The following is a 21,142-nucleotide window of genomic DNA, read 5'->3' as shown; positions in this document are numbered from 1 at the left end:
ATAAAAAAAATATATATATATATATATAAATTTTTTTAAAACATTGTATATTACATATTATTGTAAAATGTCATCAGTACATCTTAGTCCCAACTCCATTAATAAAAAATAGATTAAATTATATATTGCCGGTATTTTTTGTATTAGCCATATATTTTTTTATTGTTATATCAGGATCAGACTCAGCAATGTGAGTCAGGCTGTAGTTCTTGGTTGAGGAGGACACGGATCACGTAGCATGTCTGTATGCTGTGGCTGTGTGTGTGCGTGTGTGTGTGTGTGTGTGTGCGCGCGCGCGCGTCTGGCGCCCTCTGTTGGCGAAGAGAATCACTTGCAGTAATACAAAATAAAAATAGCGATAATATTGACAGTTAAAAGATAAAAGATAAATTGATATACTTTAATACATTCTGAGCACGACACAGAATAAATATTTTTCTTAAAACGATATGTTTATAACAAACAACCCGCGTAGTCAGACATTGTCTTCAGGCATTTTACGGGAGCCCCACTCTCCTTTCGTCAAGCTGTTTAAGGACCCCAGGATGTCCATGCTTGCTGAGCGTACGTAAATTTCTCCTAGAGTTTTGACGCATAGTTATTTTTTCTGTCAGTGTGACTATATGTATGTCTATGTTTTGTGTTCGTAAAAATCACCGCTACCTACTGTCAAGAGATTTTCTTCCGGAAATATTCAGTATTCAGTGCTTGTTAAAGTATCCCGGTAGCTAACATTAGCATTAGCATTAGCTACAGCTCTCAATAAACACGTGTTTTTTCTTGTAACTCTGCATCTTATCCACAGTAACTCATCATCAGCTCATTTTAGTAAATGTAGTGTCCTTAATGGCCGAATACTTTGATTTATTTGCATTCCCCTTTTTAACAAACTTGTCAGCTGTGGCACACTGTTCTCTCGGCGCATGGCCGGGCATGTCTTCTGCTCTTACTCCCTTAATGATGACATCTGTCATTCCCTGGGTTTACTTACACACACACACACAGACACACAAAAAACACACGACACTTCATCGTCCCGATCTTCACATGAGCAGAGAAACCGGGTTTACTGAACAACTAGAGCCAGCGTATTATAAGGTTTTGAAATGTGTGTTTTGAAATGACTGAGACGAAGCACAGTATCACAGTGTAACAGCAGTTTGATAGGGATACGTCCGATCTCTGACTGTGTGTTCACTGTAGCTTTAGAGTAAACTGATTATTACAGACTATACTGTGTATCTGCCTTATCTTCATTCTGCACAGTAATCAGTTTTGTGTGTTCGCATATGGACCATCCGGAGTTACCTTGCAGGGCAATTTGCTTTTCCTGATCCTTTATGTAATGTTGTGTTCGCTGACTGTTCTGTAATAATATTGCTGTTTTGTTTCCAGCCCGGAGGAAACAAAAGTGGTCAGTTGACCCCAGGAACAGTGCCTGGAGCAATGATGACTCCAAATTTGGCCAGAAGATGCTGGAGCGGATGGGCTGGTCTAAGGGCAAGGTAAGTTTACACATGAATCTCTGCTGTTTCCTGTTGGGTAAACATTGGTGGTGTTTTCTTTCTTCTTTTAGACCTGGGCAATAAATGGATGAGTTGGTGAACATCGGTGTCACATGTAATGTCTTCCCCTCTCATTTTAAGGGCCTGGGCAGGAGTGAGCAAGGCTCCACCGACCATATCAAAGTAAAAGTTAAAAACAACAACTATGGGCTTGGAGCCAATGCCAGCTATGAGGTGAGCACATTTAACATTTCAGATTTAATGCATGGGAACTGTGCATTTTTATATGATGTGATGGGGTGTATCTTAACTACTTGAACAACTACTAGTCATTTTCTTGAGGAATAATACAGTTTCCATTTTGAAATTATAATTATTTCAGTACAAATTTGAATGACTTTCTTGCTGCACAAATACTAAGATTGGCCCCATTAATACCTGATGTAGATGCACCACAGTTATATTACGCCAGTATCAGTCATTTTTCTAAGGGACTGATGCTATAGCTCAAGTTCATTATCACATTATCATTATCACAAATATAACTGCAAATATTTGGATGAAGTTAAGTTTTTACCTTCTGGTGCTGCTGTCATAAGTCAATAGCTTACAAGTTTTTAATAACAAACTATGAGCCATGCACATCTGGCTCATCTACAGCTTAGTGCTCCATTTTTAAGAAGCACATGGCAGGTCCTCTTGCTGGCTGTCTAACTTCAACTTTATTGTCTTCAAGGGGAAATTTGTGTCTCAGCCAGGTATAACACAGAACTCAGGCTTGAACATCAAACACAACAAATACACAAGATGTTATACAAATTCGTAAAAAAAAAATGCTAAAAACCCCACACACAACCTCACATAAAGCAGTGTTCATTATGGACAGCATAAAACCTGGTGTCCATCCAGCCATCAACATCCATCATCATTCATAGTTAAAACAACATCACCCTCATCACCCACCAGTATTGCCACCAAACTGGCAACTAGTGGTGGAACCATAAACCAAGCTATTTGGTATGATTGCTTCTATTCAGTTAAATCTACAACTCGTCGTGAAAAAAAAACGAAACAGATACGTCATTGTCAAACGGAAGTGTCTCGGTTCTGTTGTGCTGAGATCTGCTCTGTTTACAGGACAACTGGATTGCCCACCAAGATGATTTCAATGAGCTGCTTGCTCAGCTGAACAACTGCCACGGTCAAAACAACAGCAACGGTGTGTACCCAAAGTTTAGCTGAGCTGTGCAGCGTATGTATATTATGCATTGCTAACGACAGCTTGAGAATTTATTAGTGGTGTCAACTCTCTGGTGCGATGTGTGTCAAGGTACAATTGCAGTTTTTAAACTGGAGTGGTAAGTTGCTCTTTACACTCTGTCCAGAAGAGAGATTTTCAGATATGTTTGTAATTAAATTTTTATATCTGTTTATTCAGTGGGTAGTAATATAGAAAATGGTCCACGCACAAAACAAGTGGTCACATATCACTCGGTCTGGATGCATTACGCCATTGATTTTTAAAATGTACGTCTTTCGTTAATCACCATTTAGAGTTGAGTCTTGCAGAGATGAGAGTTGAGATGCGCATAAACGTACTTTTCATAGTAACCTTCCCAACAGCTGTTACAACCTCAACAAGCAGTTTCACTCTGTATCAAGCTACAGGGGACTACACCAAAGTACTGCCATGTGCAGCTTCGATCCATGTGTTGAACAGTAGAGGGTGCCACAGTGTAACATTTCGTAGAGCAAATGCTCCACTAAATGTACTCACTGTCACATAATTAACATCATTATTATCAATATGCCAGAAGACAAAGCACAGATAGACTAGTGTTGTATGAGAGTTTAGTTGGAATGATACTGACTAACGATACTTGTAACTACATTTGACCATGTTTCAATTTTTTTTTTTATTATCTACAGAACCTCCACCAGATGAGCAGAAAGGCTTCAGCTTGGAAGAGAAATCCAAGACCTCCAAAAAGAGGGTCCATTACATGAAGTTTACTAAAGGTGGGTGTGTCTTTCGGCAGCTGACAGAATACAGATCAGAGGGATATTTTTTACCATTTATTACCTGTACAACTGTTTTTTGTAGTACAAATGTTTTCTCAACTAGACTGGACCCTCTATTCATCACATAGTAAAATTCATTTATTCATCTACAATAGTTTCAAGGGAACCGGGAACTGATTTGAGAGCAGCGCTTCTTTTCTTCCACCACCAACTAATACAGCTGGCTCTGCTTTTCATGCTTAGTTCTCTACATATATATACTTACCTACCAGACAGACAGACAGACAGACAGACAGACAGCCTCCTTTACCCCTCGTTGAGCTTTGTGCACTTGGCTAGGACTACAGACGCTGATCAGAGCTCTGTCATTCTGTGCTGGGTCAGTTGGCCCGGTCAGAGCTAGGGGAGGTTATTAATAACTCTTCCCCTCTACCTTCATTACTCCTTTACACGTCAGGAAGTCAAGATTTGCTGGTCAAGGCCAGTATACTGATAGGCACGAGGAGGAATTTGGTGTTCAGGTGCTCTGGAGAGCAAAATGAATAACCGCTAGCCCATATTTTACTGCTGAGTCGCTTTGCTTGAACACACAGCATAGTTTAGTGATTACATAAACAATTCATAAGCAAGACTGTCAAGGTATTCATTAAAAATGTTGTTTTGCATTGGACTAAGATTTGCACTTTTTAAACTTCCAACACGTAGCTGATATTAATCCATATTGTTTTAATTACAGTAATTATGTGAGTCCTCATCAAATGCAAATATGTAAAAGTCATGACTCCATAATTGTTTGTTATTGGGCTCATATCTACCTCATCAGGTCAGCGTACATGGGAAAGCAAAATATCTCAACTTTTGCCTCACCTGGAAGAGCCTTTTATATTTTACGTCATTCAATAGAAACTTCCTGTTTCCTGTTTGGGGCATCTGGCATGTCCATTTACTGCCCCCCCAAAAACAACACCTCCCAGGGGCTGTGCAACCCATTAGATGACCCCGCCAGATAAAACATGGCCTCTGTCTCTTCCTCGGACCCTCTCACCCTGTTTTTGTGATGTTAATATGGCAGGAGCCAGAAAGAAGCATGTCCTTGACAGATGTGATGCAAAAAGCCACACTCAAGACATGAGGCAAAGACGTTATGAGTGTGATGATCACTCGTTTTTTGTATTTTCCACCAGATGCCTCTCCTTTCTGCCCTCACTCTTAATACATACCTCATATGAAGTCATACAACTCGATATAACATCAAAGTTTGTGTCATTTTGGAATTGGCCCAGACACACCTTTGCTTCAGTGTGTGTCCCCTTTTTTGAATCTGCATCTGTTTGCTGTCTCTTATTGTCACCTCACATTGTTCAGTGTTACTACACATGACCACTCATGTTTGGAGAATGTTATCCCAGCTAAATTAATAGTTTTCACTTTATCTTATTGGGGACATTCTTATCTGGGCACGATCATAATCTAAGATAAGATATCATTTGAATTTTGGCCTGAATTCTTTCTTAGTCAAAATCTTATTTGGGGGGGGATAAAAAATTGAATATAATGACCCCATGAGTGAGCACCTCGAACAATACCCTACGTGAGACGTTTGACCAGTCATTCGTTTACATTTGTTTATTGTTCAACTCTAAATATTGTCGACAGCGAACTCGGGCGTTTTATAGACTTTGGATTAGGATGCACTTGTACCCCAACCTGCTTTCAACTGATAAAGTCTGATCCCGCAAAGCTTTGAGTTCTAATCCATTTGAGGATAGCCTTTCCATTATCGCCACCATCCTGTTTGTAAATGTCAGCGGAAGCCGGAGAGCAGGTAGCACCTGACCCAACTGTTGCGTGTTGTGTTAAGACATATCCCTTCTGTAATTATTTTTATTTTGTCAGACTGTCAGAAAGCAGAAGAGGGAACAGATTGGAGTGAATTCCAGGTGGCACCTTTTTTTACTGGAATTCAATCTAGTCAGTAAACCTGTCAGTTCAGCTGTGTTTGGCAACGTAACAACGCTTTAACCTGTCTCTACTCAAAGAGGCCCGCAACTGTTTCAATGCAGCAGAAGGGACATTAGCACTACTTGGTTTTCCATAAACAACTCTTCCCTTAATTGGAAACTTGAGATTTCAGTTCTCTATGTGCCAGAAGTGGTCTGACTGGCACCAACTTTCATTGCACTTTGATAGTGAATTTGTCCGTTCTGAGAAGTTAAATGTTGGAAATATGATCCAACAGCTACAGGAAGTCCTACTTTAATAATTTAAATATCTTTTTTTTCGTTTTTCTTTTTAAAATCGTCTCCTTCTGTTGACATTGCCTCACTGTGTCCAGTTTGTGATCTGGATTGGCATGGGTAACCAGAGAGTTACCTGGCAACATGTAACCAGCCACGCCTGTTTGCATGCTTCCACTGACTGCTCTGATGCCGGTTCCCCTCCCTGTGAGGCTGTTGCCAAGTTAAGGCTTGGCAAAAGATTTTGTGTTGCTAAGCTGGTTACATGGATGTGCAGAGGTTGTTCATGGGCAGGCAAAGATCAAAAATTGAATCTGCCATTAAATACCTGATTTCCTATCCTTTCAGATAAAAAAAAAACCATTGCAAAATGCTTAGTCTGTCACCAATTACTAACCTCAGTGATTTCTTACATACATAGTAGTTGTGTATAGTAATTTAGTATTTATTCATTGATTGATTGCCCTTGATATTAAATCTGCCAAAAAAAAATGTTGTGGCTGCAATAACATCAGCTACCAACTTCCATCTCAGTGCAGGCCTCCTCCTCATTCTCTCCTGCGTTTTTATTGATATCCTGTTCATGCTGGCTCCCTCACTGCCAGCACTGAGGATTAATGGCCTTTGTTTGTGAGGAAAGGCACCAAATTCTCTGCTGCTGAGGTCCGGGGGCCCACGGCATAAACCAGTAACCCAGTTTTAATTGCTGCCTCCATCTATCACCTGTCAGGTCAGTGAGGGTAGGTGATGCAGAACTTAACTACGGCTCTCCGTCCGCCGCTCTGTGCAGTTGGTTTCGTTGCAGGATTTGGGCTTTGATCTAAACCAGTTTTTGCATTACATCCATGCAACTTAACACGCTACAGAGCTGCGGGCAACAGGCACTAAGTTGTGTTGTTCATTCGTTCCCGTAGAAACGTCACATCTGCCTCCAGTTTTGTGTTTAATACTGGAGACACTGATGTAATCGGAAACCATCCCTTACTTTGCTTTGTTTAGTAATTTAGTCGTTTTTTTAACTTTGTATTTATCACTCAGAGCTTCTGTAATTTGTTAGTCAGGTTTTACTAGTTATCTGTACCGACAGTTGTTGTCATATCAACCGTGACCATGGAAACCAACACGTACTGTATTAAATAACACTTTAGCAGTGCCCGTGTCATTACCATCCTACGTAATGGCATCCAGCCACCTTTGAACGTTTAAGGGAAAAGTAGGGTTAAGATCCTTTTTATCAGAACATTGTTTTTTGCACTTTCACCTGAAAGCCAGAGCATTTTGACAGGTACTTCCTTGTCCAAATGGCAGAGAGGTCAGATTGGACATAATTTTACATTTGACCTCAGTTCGCTAGATGTCAAACACCACAGCCCCCTCCCCAAAAAAAAAAAAATTGTTTGAGCTTTCAACATACTTTCTTGGTTTTACTTCTTAGACCTGCATGCGCAGTGACTTTCAAAGCCAAGAGTAGGGGAGATAGAGTTTTAAAAGCAATAAATAACCAAATGTTATCAGAGCCCCACTGAAGGAAGAGGATGCAGCTGTACGAACAGGACCCGGGCTTGAGACAGACGACTGTGTGCTCCAGGAGTCTTTGAGGCCCGGCTTGAAAATGGGAATCCGGAGGCGTGGCGTGGCAGGCCTTGTCGTGGGTTTATTTTTCTTTGCTGTTTTATCCCTGGAGCAAGAAACAAGCCACGCAAACCTCCCCTTTCTTTACTTAGAGACCACCTTCCCCTCAGACCCAACACACACACTAATGCACGCACGCTTTTCAGCTGCAACCATTACAGGTCTCCTGGACAAAACAGTTGCACCTTCAGATGTTGTCTAAATTTTTTAATTATTATTATTATTATTTTTGTGTGTGTGTGTGTGTTGTAGAAACAATGAGCTGTCTTTGCTCGCCTCTTGGTACATCTGCAAAAGTAAAACACCCTGTACGGTGACCTTTCATTTTTAATTTTACAGATTGGCAATTTCTGTTTATTTTACTGTGATCTTGAAATTCGCCTCGTCTCTATGTGTCAGAGTGATAGAGCAACAAAAAAAACAAGTTTAAATTGTTCTGATTTTTATTTTTTATTTTTTTTTAGAGTGTTTTTGTTCTTTTCTTTCTCCTAGGAAAGGACCTGTCCTCCCGTAGTGAAACAGACCTTAATTGTATCTTTGGGAAGAGAGCAAGATCTGCCAAAGACCAAGAGCAGGTAAGAGACATAAAGAATTTTTTAAAAAATCCCCTTAATTATAAAAAAAACAATGCATTTGCATTTATGCAGCAATTTCAATTTTCCAAATTTCAATCATATATATATATATATATATATATATATATATATATATATATATATATATAATATAATATAATATTTTTTTTTTGTTTGTGTTTTTTTTGTTTTTTTTGTTAGTAATAGTTAGATAGTTTCATTTTATAACGGAGTAACCTGCAAACAAAGGCAAATACAACATTTTTTAAAATCCATATCATGCAAGAACCAATAAAATTCTGCACACTGTTGATCACTTTTGTAGTATTCACTTTACAAGTTGGTAAATAAAGCTGGGTTTGTTTGGTTTTTTTTTTTGTTTGTTTTTTTTTTATGTAATAAAATAATGTACACATACAAGATATATCCAAATATCCACCAAAAAAACAAACAAAAAGAGAGATTCAATCCAATATGAAAATGCAGAAACACAAAATGAATCGATTTAAAAGAAGAAAAAAAAAAGAAAACAGACAGAAAAACTATAAATGGCATATAAATCAAAGTGTTATGTATAAAATTGAAACATGAAAAGAAAAAGACACTAAAAGTTAAAATAACTTATTTCTTTAGTTCCACAATGAGTTCAAGTGATCGACATTGTGCAGGATTTTGCTCTTATGTTAAAATGCAGTGTATCCAGAAAAGATTTACAGAGAATAGTAATATAATTAACCCAAGATGCAAGTTACTCCTCTGTACCTAAACAGTGGTTGTGTAAACTGAGAGGGCAGGCCTCTGATCTGCCTTAACCAAGTCAAAATCCAGTATGCACTGGGGGTGGAGGAGATGGCATACCTCTGGCCAGGTGGCTCGAGCTTATCTGCCTCTGCCCTAGTAATTAAGGATGACCACCGGTACTGATGCCTCCATCAGTCGCTGCAGCATCACGTGATCCCTCTGCTTCTACAGGGCCCAGCTCCTGAGCAGCCCGTGGACCTAGATTAGCCATGTCACAGCATGTAGCTTTAACACCGCCGACAGGCCACTGATGGCGGCAAGAGCACCTAAATCCAGTTAAAGGATTTGCACTCTTGCCCCCTACTTCTCTCTTTCTCACTCCCCCTCTTCTCTGCTTCTGTCTTGGAGCGCTCACATCAGGTAGTTAAGTGTGCCAGCGGGCATTATTAAAGGCAAATCAAAAATTGAGGTGAGGTGTGCAGAAATCTGAAAAAACCGAAATGATGACGCTTGCAGAAAAAAGTTGTCTTTTTCCTCTTGGCACTGGTGGTTCATCACTTCAAATGTCACTTTGCCATTTGGCGTTATGCTGGCCCTCATGCTTTTGAAATGTAGCTTACAGGCTCAGGCAGGTGCAAGTTGAATTCAAGCCCAGTAAGTTCCTTTTGGCTTAATCATCAAAAACAAAACCTTAACCTGCATTTAATATCTGGTCTTTTAGGAGTGTGATGCCTTGGGATGAAAAAAATGGTGCTTTAATTATTATTGTCAGGAATTAAACAGGGGAAATTACTACTAATAAAGACTACAACTGAGTAACCCCACACACTTTCTTGTCACTCAGTTGACAGACAGCTGAGTGAGTTGCCAATTTAAAATCACAGTAATTCTGCCAGGAAGATTTGTAAATACATTTTTAGATTTTAACGAGATATTCGTTGCTGCCACAACTTTGTTATCAATGAACTAAAATGGATAACGGGGAGCGTTTTTCCTGATTTTTTCCCTTCACATAAACTGTGGAATTTTAATTGTAAAGACATGAGACGTCAAACAAACACACACAGAACTTCTGTGGGTTTTATTTTGAATTAATAATTCCTCATTTATTTTTGTTGTCATAAGTTCTGCTGACCCAATACAGAGCCACAAGGACAATGATAAATGTAGCTTTTTGGACTGAGAGACACAGAAAAGCCTCTTGCTGGCTTCCTGTGTTTATCTCAAGCATTTGGCTTGAAGAAATTGGCATCTTAAAATCCATAAATTGTGCAAGGAAAAACCCTTCTCTATTCCCCTGCAGGTGCCGAGCCATAACATCACAATGGCTGCTGCTCCCTAGCTGATTAACATTGGAAATGCAGGCAATACACACCATCATTTTCTCCCTAATCGTTTGGTTATGGGTTGTTATTTTTCAGCCAGGAGGGACACCATTGACCATATCGAAAACACTGAACACAATTACAATGGCTTCCCAGGAGGCCTTGTGTTGAAGCCCAGCAACATCTGAGGTTGCCGGGTAGAGGTAAAGAGGCTGATGGACCAATCAAGCTTTAGGCATTGTGCAGGATCTCCTGTGAGTGCGTCCGTGACACTACTAGTGACCCTCTGCTCACACTGATCTGTGCTCACAGTCGTCCGCCATTACGCAGTATACACACACTCAATAATCTCAATACCCCAAACAGCTGTATTCCTACATACGTGGTGACTGTATAAACATTGGGAGCTTTGGTTTAGTGGTGGTGTTTATTTGTAGTTTTTTCAAAGCTGCCACCAGTCGCATTATCACATATCTGTATCCTGACAAGGTGAGGCCAGGGGACTCGACCAAATCTGGATGGGCCTCTCCAGAATAGCCCACCTTCCCCCTCATGAATCTTCCAGCACTCCTCCACCACCACCACCACCACCCCAAAACTGCTGGGGTTTTCCTTCCTCTGCAGTGATGTGCTTCCTGCTAGGCCTCTTATCGCTGCTCACAACGCTCCCTGAAATACAGACACTCTCACACATATGCGCACACACTAGGCAGTCCCACATGCCTCTGTTCATCAAAGGCAGCACTGGGTGTGTTGAAAAGAACATATGAGAAGATGGGACAGATTATAAACCCCTTCGTATTAATTGGTTATATTTAGATGGCCACTAAGTCTCATCTAATATCATGTTTCACCTGAACTAATGTCTTCAAAGTAGTTAAGACAAAAACCTCTGTGTAATCTTATGTCCTGACTATGAAGTAGTATTCACGGTTTAAATCTTATTTATTTTTAAGTTAATTTTTCAAACTTAAACAGTGTACATTTTTTTTTAAATATTTGATATATTTTGATGTTGAATGTGGTGGGATTTCCTTTGATATTCTTCAAACAATCACAGACGCTCTTGGAGGGGTGTGAAAGCTTTAGAAGAAAAGACAAATTAACCAAAGAGTTATACTGTTACCCTGCTCCTTTTTTTTTTTTTTTTTTTTTTTTGGCCTGCTAAGTACACACCTCTGAAGAAGAGGTGTCAAGTAAAGAGAATTATATACATGGCAGCATAACATAAGCAATGTTGATTAACGATATACATACACACATTGAAATACCAGGTGTAGCCTACTAAATTTAGCATACCATATTTTTCATGAATTACTTTCTGTAACATTATTTACAAGATGATGACCACCATTCCGCCCATTCATGTAAGAACCTGAAAATGGACGCTTAAAACCATTATTTACACTCCCTGACCAGTGGTGGTTATCAAGTTGTGGTGGAGCACCTGTCCATCTACACAGCTCTCTGTTATCCATCACCCATCCCACGCTTGCAAGCCCCCTCCTTCTCCTGCCTCCTCTTGTGCCCCTCAACACAATTACTCACCGCATGACAAACGACAGGCTCTCTCGGCCGAGATATCAAAAAGCCCCGGCCACTTCTAAATGAAGGCACTTTGGCAGCCCTGTGCTCCCCGTGCTTATCGGCCGACGCGCAGTGCCCCTGGCCGTCCTGTGTCCCCTCCATTCCGTTCCTTCCTCCTCCTCCTCCTCCACCATCCCTGGCTCTCCGTGCTCTCCTCAGGGGGTTTAGTTAGGGGAGCCACATGGAGGGCCGGCCCGGCTTGATTTATCTCCCTTGCCCCTCTGCCCAGCCACTCAGGCAGGCTGAAAGAGCCGACGAGGCTCCAATGGGCCTCAGCTCGAAAGCCCGGCATTAGCTGAAATAAACCATTCTGCCGCCCTGTGAAAAATATCCTCTGATTGGCTAATTAATCAGTCAAAGGGGAGCGACGCGGCTTGTGACTTGAGGGACCCAAGCGGGCGACCGCAGAGGGCCTGCTGATAAATAGACTCCCCGCCGATTCATACATCAACAAAAGTTAGTCATTTTTTAAAGCCAACAGCTCGGATGAAAGGTGGAAACAAGCCATAGTTTTCTTTTTCCAACTACGTTTCTTTGTGTTCAAAATGACAAAATTCGGTTTTATCTTCTTTCTTTTTTTATGTGTTTGTATTTTCTGAAGTCTAAAGCCACATGTTTTAAAACAATTTCTACTTTATATGATATTTCGAATATTGAATGGCCATGCCTCAGATGATTACATTCGTACTCGGCCATGGTAATTCATTTTAAAGACAATGGAATTACATTTCCGTATTTTTTTATTAATTTTCATGTATGCTTCCAGAATTGATTTAGGATGAATCCTCAGCATAACTTAAAATTTTGTTTTACTTTTGTGTAAAACTGTGCTGACTTTACTGAATTTTTTTCAGTTTACTTTCTAAACTATGAATGAAAACTACTTAATCAGTACAATAAAAATAACTATCAAATCTATAAAAAAAAGAATTAGGTTTTATGATGGATTAACAGAACTATTTGACTATTATAAACATCAAAATGATTACAGCATTGACCCGTTTTATTAGCTCAGTACTCCCAAAACGTGTCAGGAAAGAAAAATGGCTGAGTATAATTTGGTACAAGCCTTGTTTTGACTTCTGCACCCTCCAGTCAGACAGTCGGTATGGCGCACCCTGTTCTTGGGTCAGCGTGACCCCTGTGGTCTCTCCCACTCCCACTCCTGCTCAGGCACAAAGGGCTGAGGATCAAGCTTCATCGGGTGGCACCTGTTGCAAGTTTTTTTCCGCCCACGCGTCGTCCACATGAAGGATCGCACGTCAGCAGGGGCTCCCCCGATACCACCATCTCAAGGAACATTGGGCAGGGGCGACGCGGGTTGGGGGCCTGAACGTTTGGCAGATGCGTCGGCAAGGTGTCATCTGTGTTTTGCTGAGAGCAATTAAGCGAAAATGGTTTTCCGTACGGAAGTTGTGTGCAACTCTAGTATCTAGTACAGGATTTATAGTTTGCTACTTAGGCCAGTGAACAATGAGTTGAGGTAGTGTTGAATTTTTTTCATGTCAAAATTATCAAGATGGTTATTGGTTATTGATAAGGCATAAAAACGAAGACATTTTTATTTCAGCCTGACTTCATACAAGTAACAGACAGACAACCATTTGACTATTTTAAAAGCTATTTTAACGATATTTATTTTTCCACATGTTGACTTCAGTTATAAGGATATAAACTGATAATTGTTGCCTCGGAAAGCTTTACATGTGGTTAGTACAGTATAGATTCAATTATTTGTTTCAGCAGCTTTATTTTATTTGGCTTATTTTCTTCACTGGGTTAAGTGTCCTGTTTGTCTACATTAACAGGATTATTCTTCACTTAGTGCAGAGGCCCACTGTACTGTATAATTGACAGCATAAATAGAAATGTGGCATCAAAGCAGAGATTTTCTTTTTGGCTCAGATGTCAATTACCTTGCAGCAAGGATCTGTTGAAAGGGGATGCCGGTGTAAACGTGCGTTGCCTCAGTGTGGTTGGCGTAGTTTGAATGAGCCGGTGCACTCATGCAGCGAGCTGGGCTTATTGTGAAGCTTAGGAGGTCTAATTCATTCTCAGATAACATCTAATTGCCTCAAGCAAAAGCTTTCCCTGTCTTGAGCATGTTTGTTGACAGGCCCTTTTGCTTCTGCCGCTGAAAATATCAAGACCCGCCAAGCAGCCTCCCCCCTCCTTCTGCAAAGAAACGCACACTCACACCACACATTTACCACCTACTTCCCTTGCAGTTCTTTGGACTGCTCCCTCTTGGCCATGCCAGCTCGCTGACACTTACAGATTAGCGCAGGACAAAAAAAGAAAAAGAAGCAAGTAATGCAAACAGGCAGTTTTTAAGAAAATAAATGAGCATCTGCAGCTTTGTCAAATGCTAATTAACATGTGAGCCAGAAAGTGACTTTATACCTTGGAAAGCTGATTAGTTACACATAACTCTTCATATTTACCTTTTTTTTTTTTTTTTAATAACTTCATAAATCTAAAACAAGTAAACTTCTCGACCTTTATTTGAGTCTTGTCCAGTTTAACTTAGTTGCGTGAGGTTTAGATTTCTCGTGACTGATATATAATATAACCACTCAGCACTTCAGTGCCCTTTAGTATGAATTATTATTATGTTTATTTTAGTTTCTACAAAAAAAGCCATGTCTGTTGGGTTATGCATAAAAACCTTGCAATACTGCAGAGAGAGTTATGTGCCCTAGGTCACACTCATTTTGCGATCTGGATCCACCAAATGTTTAATGTCGAGCCATACTAATAAAAATCGCCCACTAATAAAAATATTAGGGATCTCCTGTGCTGATCCACAGAATTGGGATAAGGACTGATCCATGCATTTAATGGGCCATTTAGATGGGTTTCCATCCAGCTGTTTTATGTGCAGTTTCAACTTGGTCATGAGCGGTAACACCGGAAATTAGGAAAAAAATCTCGAAACATCTAAGTTTTTACGCATGACTTGCTTGGAAAAGATGGTGTGCCGATTAAAAGTAAAAGGCGACAAGGTGCAGGTGAACCAGACCTGGCGAATAAATCATGACGTACATGAATTGTGATCTAAACACTCACTCAGGCTTTTGCTCCACTGTAGAGACGAAGTAGCAGTAGACAAAAACATGAGATCTGTGTGGAACGATGAGGAGACTGTAACATTCCTTAAATTAACACATGAAACAATCATAAATACCGTATTTCCATCATGTTTTCTACATTGTTTTTCACCGTAATGGCACCTGACTGGAGAATTAGCGCCACAAACTTTTTATCTTGACAAATCAATTCCTAATGTTTCATGACAACAGTGGCTAGAAATGTACCTTTTCTTGTGCCAAAATTCTTGAAATTTGATTAATATTTGCACTGCATTTGGATGGAAACCCACCTATTGGCAAAAATTAAAATAATTATTGTATTGGACTCAGTAATAGCAAAGTTTAAATTTAAAAGGTCTTGGATTGGGATTGAAGGCAAACAAAACCCCCAATTAGGACATCCCTGCAAGTATTGATTCTGGAGTTTTATCCTTCATGTAGAAATGAATAGACAAGCAGTAGTTTTGGTTTCTCCATAGGTTTCAGATCTAGTTGGTAATCAATTAATTGAATACAGTGTAATGAATTTCTCCACTGATTTTGTGTCAAAAAGTTTCACATGCACTCTAGCAAACCTTCTCTACCATCTTTCTGCTGGCTTGATTGACTCTGTTCCTGAATATGTTGGCCTCCCTATCTTGGCACCTTGGCACATATCTTACATTCAGCTTTCCATTGGCTACACTAGCAGGGAGAGATAGAACTGGAGAGTCTTGAAGGAGGCGGCCTGTTGAATGTCTTCCCACCCTCTCCTTTTCTCTGGGACACCCCCCCCCCCCCCCCGTGTTCCCTGTCCAGCCCCAGGCCCCGCTAAGGGAGAGAGCAGAGCAGGAAGGGCCCGATAGCCAGCCAGACCGCTCCTCTGCTGAAGGAGCCTTATCTCAGACCTGCACACAGTGCACTGAGCGCATCCTTTTCCTGGGGTTCTGGGTCTGGGAGGGTGAGGAGGAGGAGTAGACACTGCTGGATATAGGTGTGTTCTCCAACCCTCCACTCGTCAACCCCACTGTGTCCTAGGCTGGGACTGCCTTTTTTTCAGTCATTCTTCTCTTGTCCCAGCAATTATGTAAACAGATTTTGTGAACTTAGTTAAATCCTTGAGATGAGATGTCGATGGTAGTTTCATTCAAATCCTTTAGAAGTGCATTTAGTGTTACAGAGAATAAGCTTTTCACTTTAAAGAAGTTAGTGTAGTATGTGCATGTGCTTTGTTCTTTATTCTTGTAGAAATAAGAACAAAAATTCTTTCACTTGAAACATCCCTTTCTTATGGCATGGGACAAGTATCACTGACCTTCACTGTGTATATTGGAGATTTGGCTGAAGACCTTCTGTTGACACTTGAAAAAAGCAATAAAGTGAGACTAACTTTTGGAAAGAAGAAATAAAAAAAAAAACAAACAAACTACTTTTTACAGTTGAAAGGTTGAACACACTTAAAGAATAACATGCACCATTGCTCAAGCCAATACACTCGTGTTTTTCTTCCACAGCCTAACCTGTTCTAGTATGACTAGTAGCTTATGTTCGCTAATGTAAGCAAACTTTAGATGGATACAGCTGTGTAGTTAAGTGACATTATTGAGTCACTTCACTGTCATTACAGTTCTTAAGTACTTGTGTGACTAATTACATGTTTTAGCATTTACCATTATCCCATAATTCTTTAGAACATGATTATTACTACACTATACTTGTGTTCAGTGGCTGCTGTGGAAATTTTCCATAGAACCGCTCTAAGCATTTCTCCTCCCTGAAAGCCTTTTTTACTATGAGCCACCTGCTGGAAATGTTGTGGCCGTCCAGTAGCAGCTTAGGGATGTAAATTGGTGTTGTAAAAGTTTGATTTGATTGTGTAAAAATGTCATTACAGTGTTTGCAAAGAAGAAACAATCAAACTAGAAGAACAGCAAACATCACTGCAACAGAAAGTTATCTTTCAACTGTTTAATTATATTTTTGTTTAATGTTTAAATACTTTACACAAAAACATTTTCTTAAAAACAATTGTATAAAAGAATACTAAGCATGATAATATACTGATCCTACAGGATTTTGATATTACATTTCAAATTTCTAGGTGATTTTTAGTGTTGCTTTTTTTTTGTGTGTGAATATTGTATTGTAAGCTTATATTGGGGATTGCGTATCATCTCGAGCCTGCTGCACACAATAAGCCATGGCTCTTGCAGTCATTAAGTTCCTACAGTAGTAGTAACTGATAATAACGACAGAGAAAGTAAATGCACCTGCAAATAGGGAAACAAGATCTGAAGAAATACTGCTGAGCTATTTCTTAGTCACACGTTGCCCTCAGCACGTTCACCAACAGAAATCTCCACGATTGCCAGTAATACTCACTGGATCTGTAGCTTTATATCCTTACTGTATGTGTGTGTCAAGCCTGTGCTCAGCACAGCACTTTCCCCGTCAGATTAGAGTCTAATGGAGATCCCCAGGCAGAGGAGACGAACCATATACCAAGTTCCGGCCACTTTCCCCCTGATGAAGATGATGTTTCTCTCTGTCATTTTTTTTTTTTTTTTTTTCCCCCTTGCTCGTTCACCCTCTCCCTCTCTTGAGAGTAATTTCACAGGCAGCTCTAAAGTGGCCCCCAGCCATCTTCCCAAATCCCAGTTACATGTTGTTTGGCGCTGTCAGCTCTAAGCCCCATCTCCACTTACCCAAGCAGAGAGGATGCAATTGTGCAGTAACAGGGAGTATAGATTTTCTCTGGGAAGTTGGAAAGTTTTGTTTAATGGCACCTCACCTGAAGGGCCTTATCCCCCTTGTTGGAAGTTGGGGTTCTTTCTAGTCGAGGTCTGAGGTGGCAGAACACTTTGTAGTCTGTTTTAACACCTGCTTTATCATATAGCCTCAATTGTGTGCGTCATGTCAGTGTGAGGCTTCTGAATCCGTCCGCATTAGATATAATGTAATCATGTTATGTAATACTCTTTCAAATCAGTTGAAGTCTTTCATGTTATTCATGTTATTTTCACGTCTTGCGTAATTAAAAGCGCTTAAAAAGAGAGAATTTATGCCTGTGGTATATTCGAAGAGCATCTTTTTTTTTTTTTTTTTTTACTGTATTAATCAATATATTAGCCCACAAAAACAATGGTCGTTTCCCTTATGGAAATATATTGACTTTTAGCGGGTTAAGATAAATAGGTTTTGTGAAATAAGGTTTGACAGAAGTCCCTGGTGGCTGGTTTAAAAGACACAACAATTTTCGTAATCTTGAATTTTCAAACAAACCAAATTATTAGCCAGAATCAGATATATTATACTAAAAACCCTGGAGAAAGCCTAGTGAATAGGTCCCACAAGACCTGTTCAGATCTACATCCACATTGTTTTACACAGCCATCAGTTAGCTTGTCTATCTCACTCAGAGTTGAGGGTTAAAGTAATGTAATCCGCATGTAAAAGTTTAAAGGCCAAACCACGAGACGAACCGGCATGACAATGTTTTTCTGTTTATCTCTGTTCTGTACGGATTGAAAAATGCCGTCCACTTGGCTATCTCCGGGGTAATACACAGCGGCGGTATTGTTTAGTGCGACTCTCCCGAGGAGCTTCTGTATTCTTCTGGACAAATCATTATGCATTGAGTAGGCCATTAGGAAAATGAAGATAAATGGGTCGCAGGGGTGAGGTGACAAATTGTTCATTCTGTAGAGTTAAAATCTGCTCTGTGTTGTGCTTCACAGTTGTAAAGTTGGCCCTGTTTAATGTGTAGCCTAAAGGTCGGGGAGATGACTTGGTGACCACACTGACTCACATCCCCGGACTGAAGACAGTTTAACCAAAACAAATGAATGAGTGCTGCTCTTTCGTCATTTTCAACCTTCACTGTCGGTGCAGGGATCACCTCCTGACTGTCTTCCACTCTGATCCCAGTGTGGGCTGTTTCCTCACAGAACAAAGAGAGAAATCTGTGAAAGTGACATTGCTGTGTTTATTGGCAGACACGTACAGCAGGTTGCACTACATAGCAAACACCTGCGTGAATTGTTATTTCATGATACAAACATTGCACAATTATGTCATGTTATAAGGGGAAAGGTCTCTTGTCTCGGAATCCAAATCCTGCATTAACTAAAAGGAATAAAATTACAAGTAGAAGTTACGAGTAGATTCTCAACAGCGTTACCTGAAAGATCAGGAAACACTGCGAAAAATGATTATAAAGAAAAAAACATTGAGCAAATTTAACACCTCTGATGGAAAATAAATCTTACCAACCTCAAATATTTATTTCCTGCACAGCTGCTGTATCAAAGGTGTTTCTGTTGCTTACCATTCAGGTTTTCTCTGAAAGATCTGAGGGATTTAACTATGAATTGTTGTCAATGCTCATTTTCTAATTGCTCAGTCAAGTAAATCATTCAGTTATTTGCTGATACAAATATATTGTAAATACCAGGAAGCGCACTGGTGTCAGTGTGTGAACTGAAAACTGGCTCCTGCACACTGTCACCACTTCATCAGATATTGTTTTGTTCTGCTGGGAAAGATAAGTCTCAGCTGTAGCTTGCTAGTGAGGAGCTGTTACACAGGGACAGCAGTTAAAGAGCTGACTGTGCAAGTACAAACAGCTGGATGTGTGGAACTACGTAGTGTTGTAAGAACAAGATGAGGAATGTCAGATGTGCGACAGGCCGTGATGCTTATTTTAAGGTGATGCTTCTAATAGCTGTTATTGCATCAACATCGTATTTCTCTTTTCACTCCCTAAAATCTGCCTGGGTAATGGCTGCTTGTTGATTGATGATCACGTAGGCTTCTGGGATAACCATTGTTGCCTGTCTGTTTCTGTGTAGATTCCCTAAATGCTGCATTAAAGCCTAACTCTGTATTTTCATTTGTGTGTCTCTGGTCTAGGAGGGCAACAGCAGTGATTCTCAGGGCGAGATGGAGGACAATGGGACTCCTGCTACTCCTGAACTGGATACGGAGTCCATCTCCAAAACTGTGACGAGTACTCTCACTATGCAGGAGTATTTTGCGCAGCGAATGGCTCAGCTGAAGAAGGCTCGGGGACAGGCCCAGATTACGACATCCCCGGTAGAGGCAGAGACCAACGAGACATCAGGTCCATCGGAGGAACCCAGTCCCATCCACAGTAGCAACAATGATACGGAGGGGCCCAAAAAGAAAAAGAAGAAGAAGAAGAAACAAAAGGCTGCGGATGAGGTGGAAGTGGAAGAAGACAACAGTAGTGCTCCCATTGTGGTGGAAGACAATGAGAACCAGGAGCAGGGACGTTCAAAGAAAAAGAAGAAAAAGAGGAAAATGGCAGAAAACGAAGGAGCTACCGATGAGAACTGTAGCTCCACCTCTGGTGTGGAGCAGAACTGCGAGGAACTGCCTCCCTCCAAAAAGAAAAAGCTTAAAAAGCACAATAACGAAACTGAGCTACTAAATGGACAAAAGCCATCTGAGGATCAAACTGCAGAATCAGAGGTTGTACAGAAAAAGAAAAAGAAACACAGAGAGGAGGCAGGCGATGTCGTAGAGGAGGACAAGGAGGAAGTGGTAGAGAAGAAGTCCAAAAAGGACAAGAAAAAGAAGAAGAAACATTGAGAATAGGGTGGAGTTAGGGGTAAGGATAGGTCCTTTAGTCTTCAGGGGGACTTGGTACTCTTTGTACTGTTATCTTGGAGGCTCACACACATGGCCCTTTATGTGCCAATCAAATGTCTTTGGATGTACAATCTAATTACCTGTTTATGAAGAACACTTTGCTACAGTGAGGGGGGAAAAAGAGGTTCGACATTTGATCAAGCTGCCCAGTAAAGCCACAAACTTGTACTGGTGGACGCTGGGATACACTATTGTTCCCTGCAGATGGTAAAATGCCTTGATGAGAAGACCAGTACCACTCACGTCTGTACAAAACCAGTGTTGTTTTTACACATGGGTTTTTGCTCTGATTCAACAAACAAGACAAGACATGTCAATGAATGATCTTTAGAAGTGCTGGTAGGTAGATGGTGGACAGAGCCAGGTTAGCTGTTTACAGTCTTTATGCTAAACAAAGCTAAGCTAACCTACTTCTGGTCGTAGCATCCTCTTTACTGTACAGACATGAGAGTGGTATTGATTTTTTTCTCATTCACATCTGGGCAGGAAACAAACACATGTAGGCTGCGAAATATGGAACTATTCCTTTTTAATCTGTTTGACAAATCTATTTCTTTATGTATGACTGGCTCAACAATGTCTAAAATGTATTAATACAGACATCAGAAGCTGACAAAGTATTTTAATCAACCCTCTTTAAAATAATTAGATGAAACTAATGTGCTACATTGTATAAAGTCCTGTCACATGTCTAATGAATAAAATAGTCCAATTTCCTACTATTCTAACAGTTGGTTGAGATATTTGTTAGTCCACTCTTTGTAAACAGTGTGT

At 40.3% G+C, this 21,142-nt stretch overlaps 1 protein-coding gene across 1 annotated transcript; it reads left to right on the top strand.

The window, feature by feature from the left end:
• The first annotated feature begins 482 nt into the window (after positions 1-482).
• pinx1 (PIN2 (TERF1) interacting telomerase inhibitor 1) lies at positions 483-21,096 on the top strand. The gene is made up of 7 exons (XM_040126178.1): positions 483-564; positions 1,396-1,505; positions 1,647-1,739; positions 2,643-2,724; positions 3,435-3,524; positions 7,889-7,971; positions 19,607-21,096. Exons 1-7 carry the CDS (start codon positions 546-548, stop codon positions 20,306-20,308), a joined length of 1,179 nt encoding a protein of 392 aa, XP_039982112.1. The 5' UTR covers positions 483-545; the 3' UTR covers positions 20,309-21,096.
• The last annotated feature ends 46 nt before the right edge of the window (positions 21,097-21,142 follow it).

This window comes from Xiphias gladius, chromosome 4 (assembly GCF_016859285.1).
Source record: "Xiphias gladius isolate SHS-SW01 ecotype Sanya breed wild chromosome 4, ASM1685928v1, whole genome shotgun sequence".
Classification (NCBI taxonomy): domain Eukaryota; kingdom Metazoa; phylum Chordata; class Actinopteri; order Istiophoriformes; family Xiphiidae; genus Xiphias; species Xiphias gladius.
The sequence above is the reverse complement of the archived record's forward strand: the minus strand, read 5'-3'. Positions and strand labels throughout refer to the sequence as shown.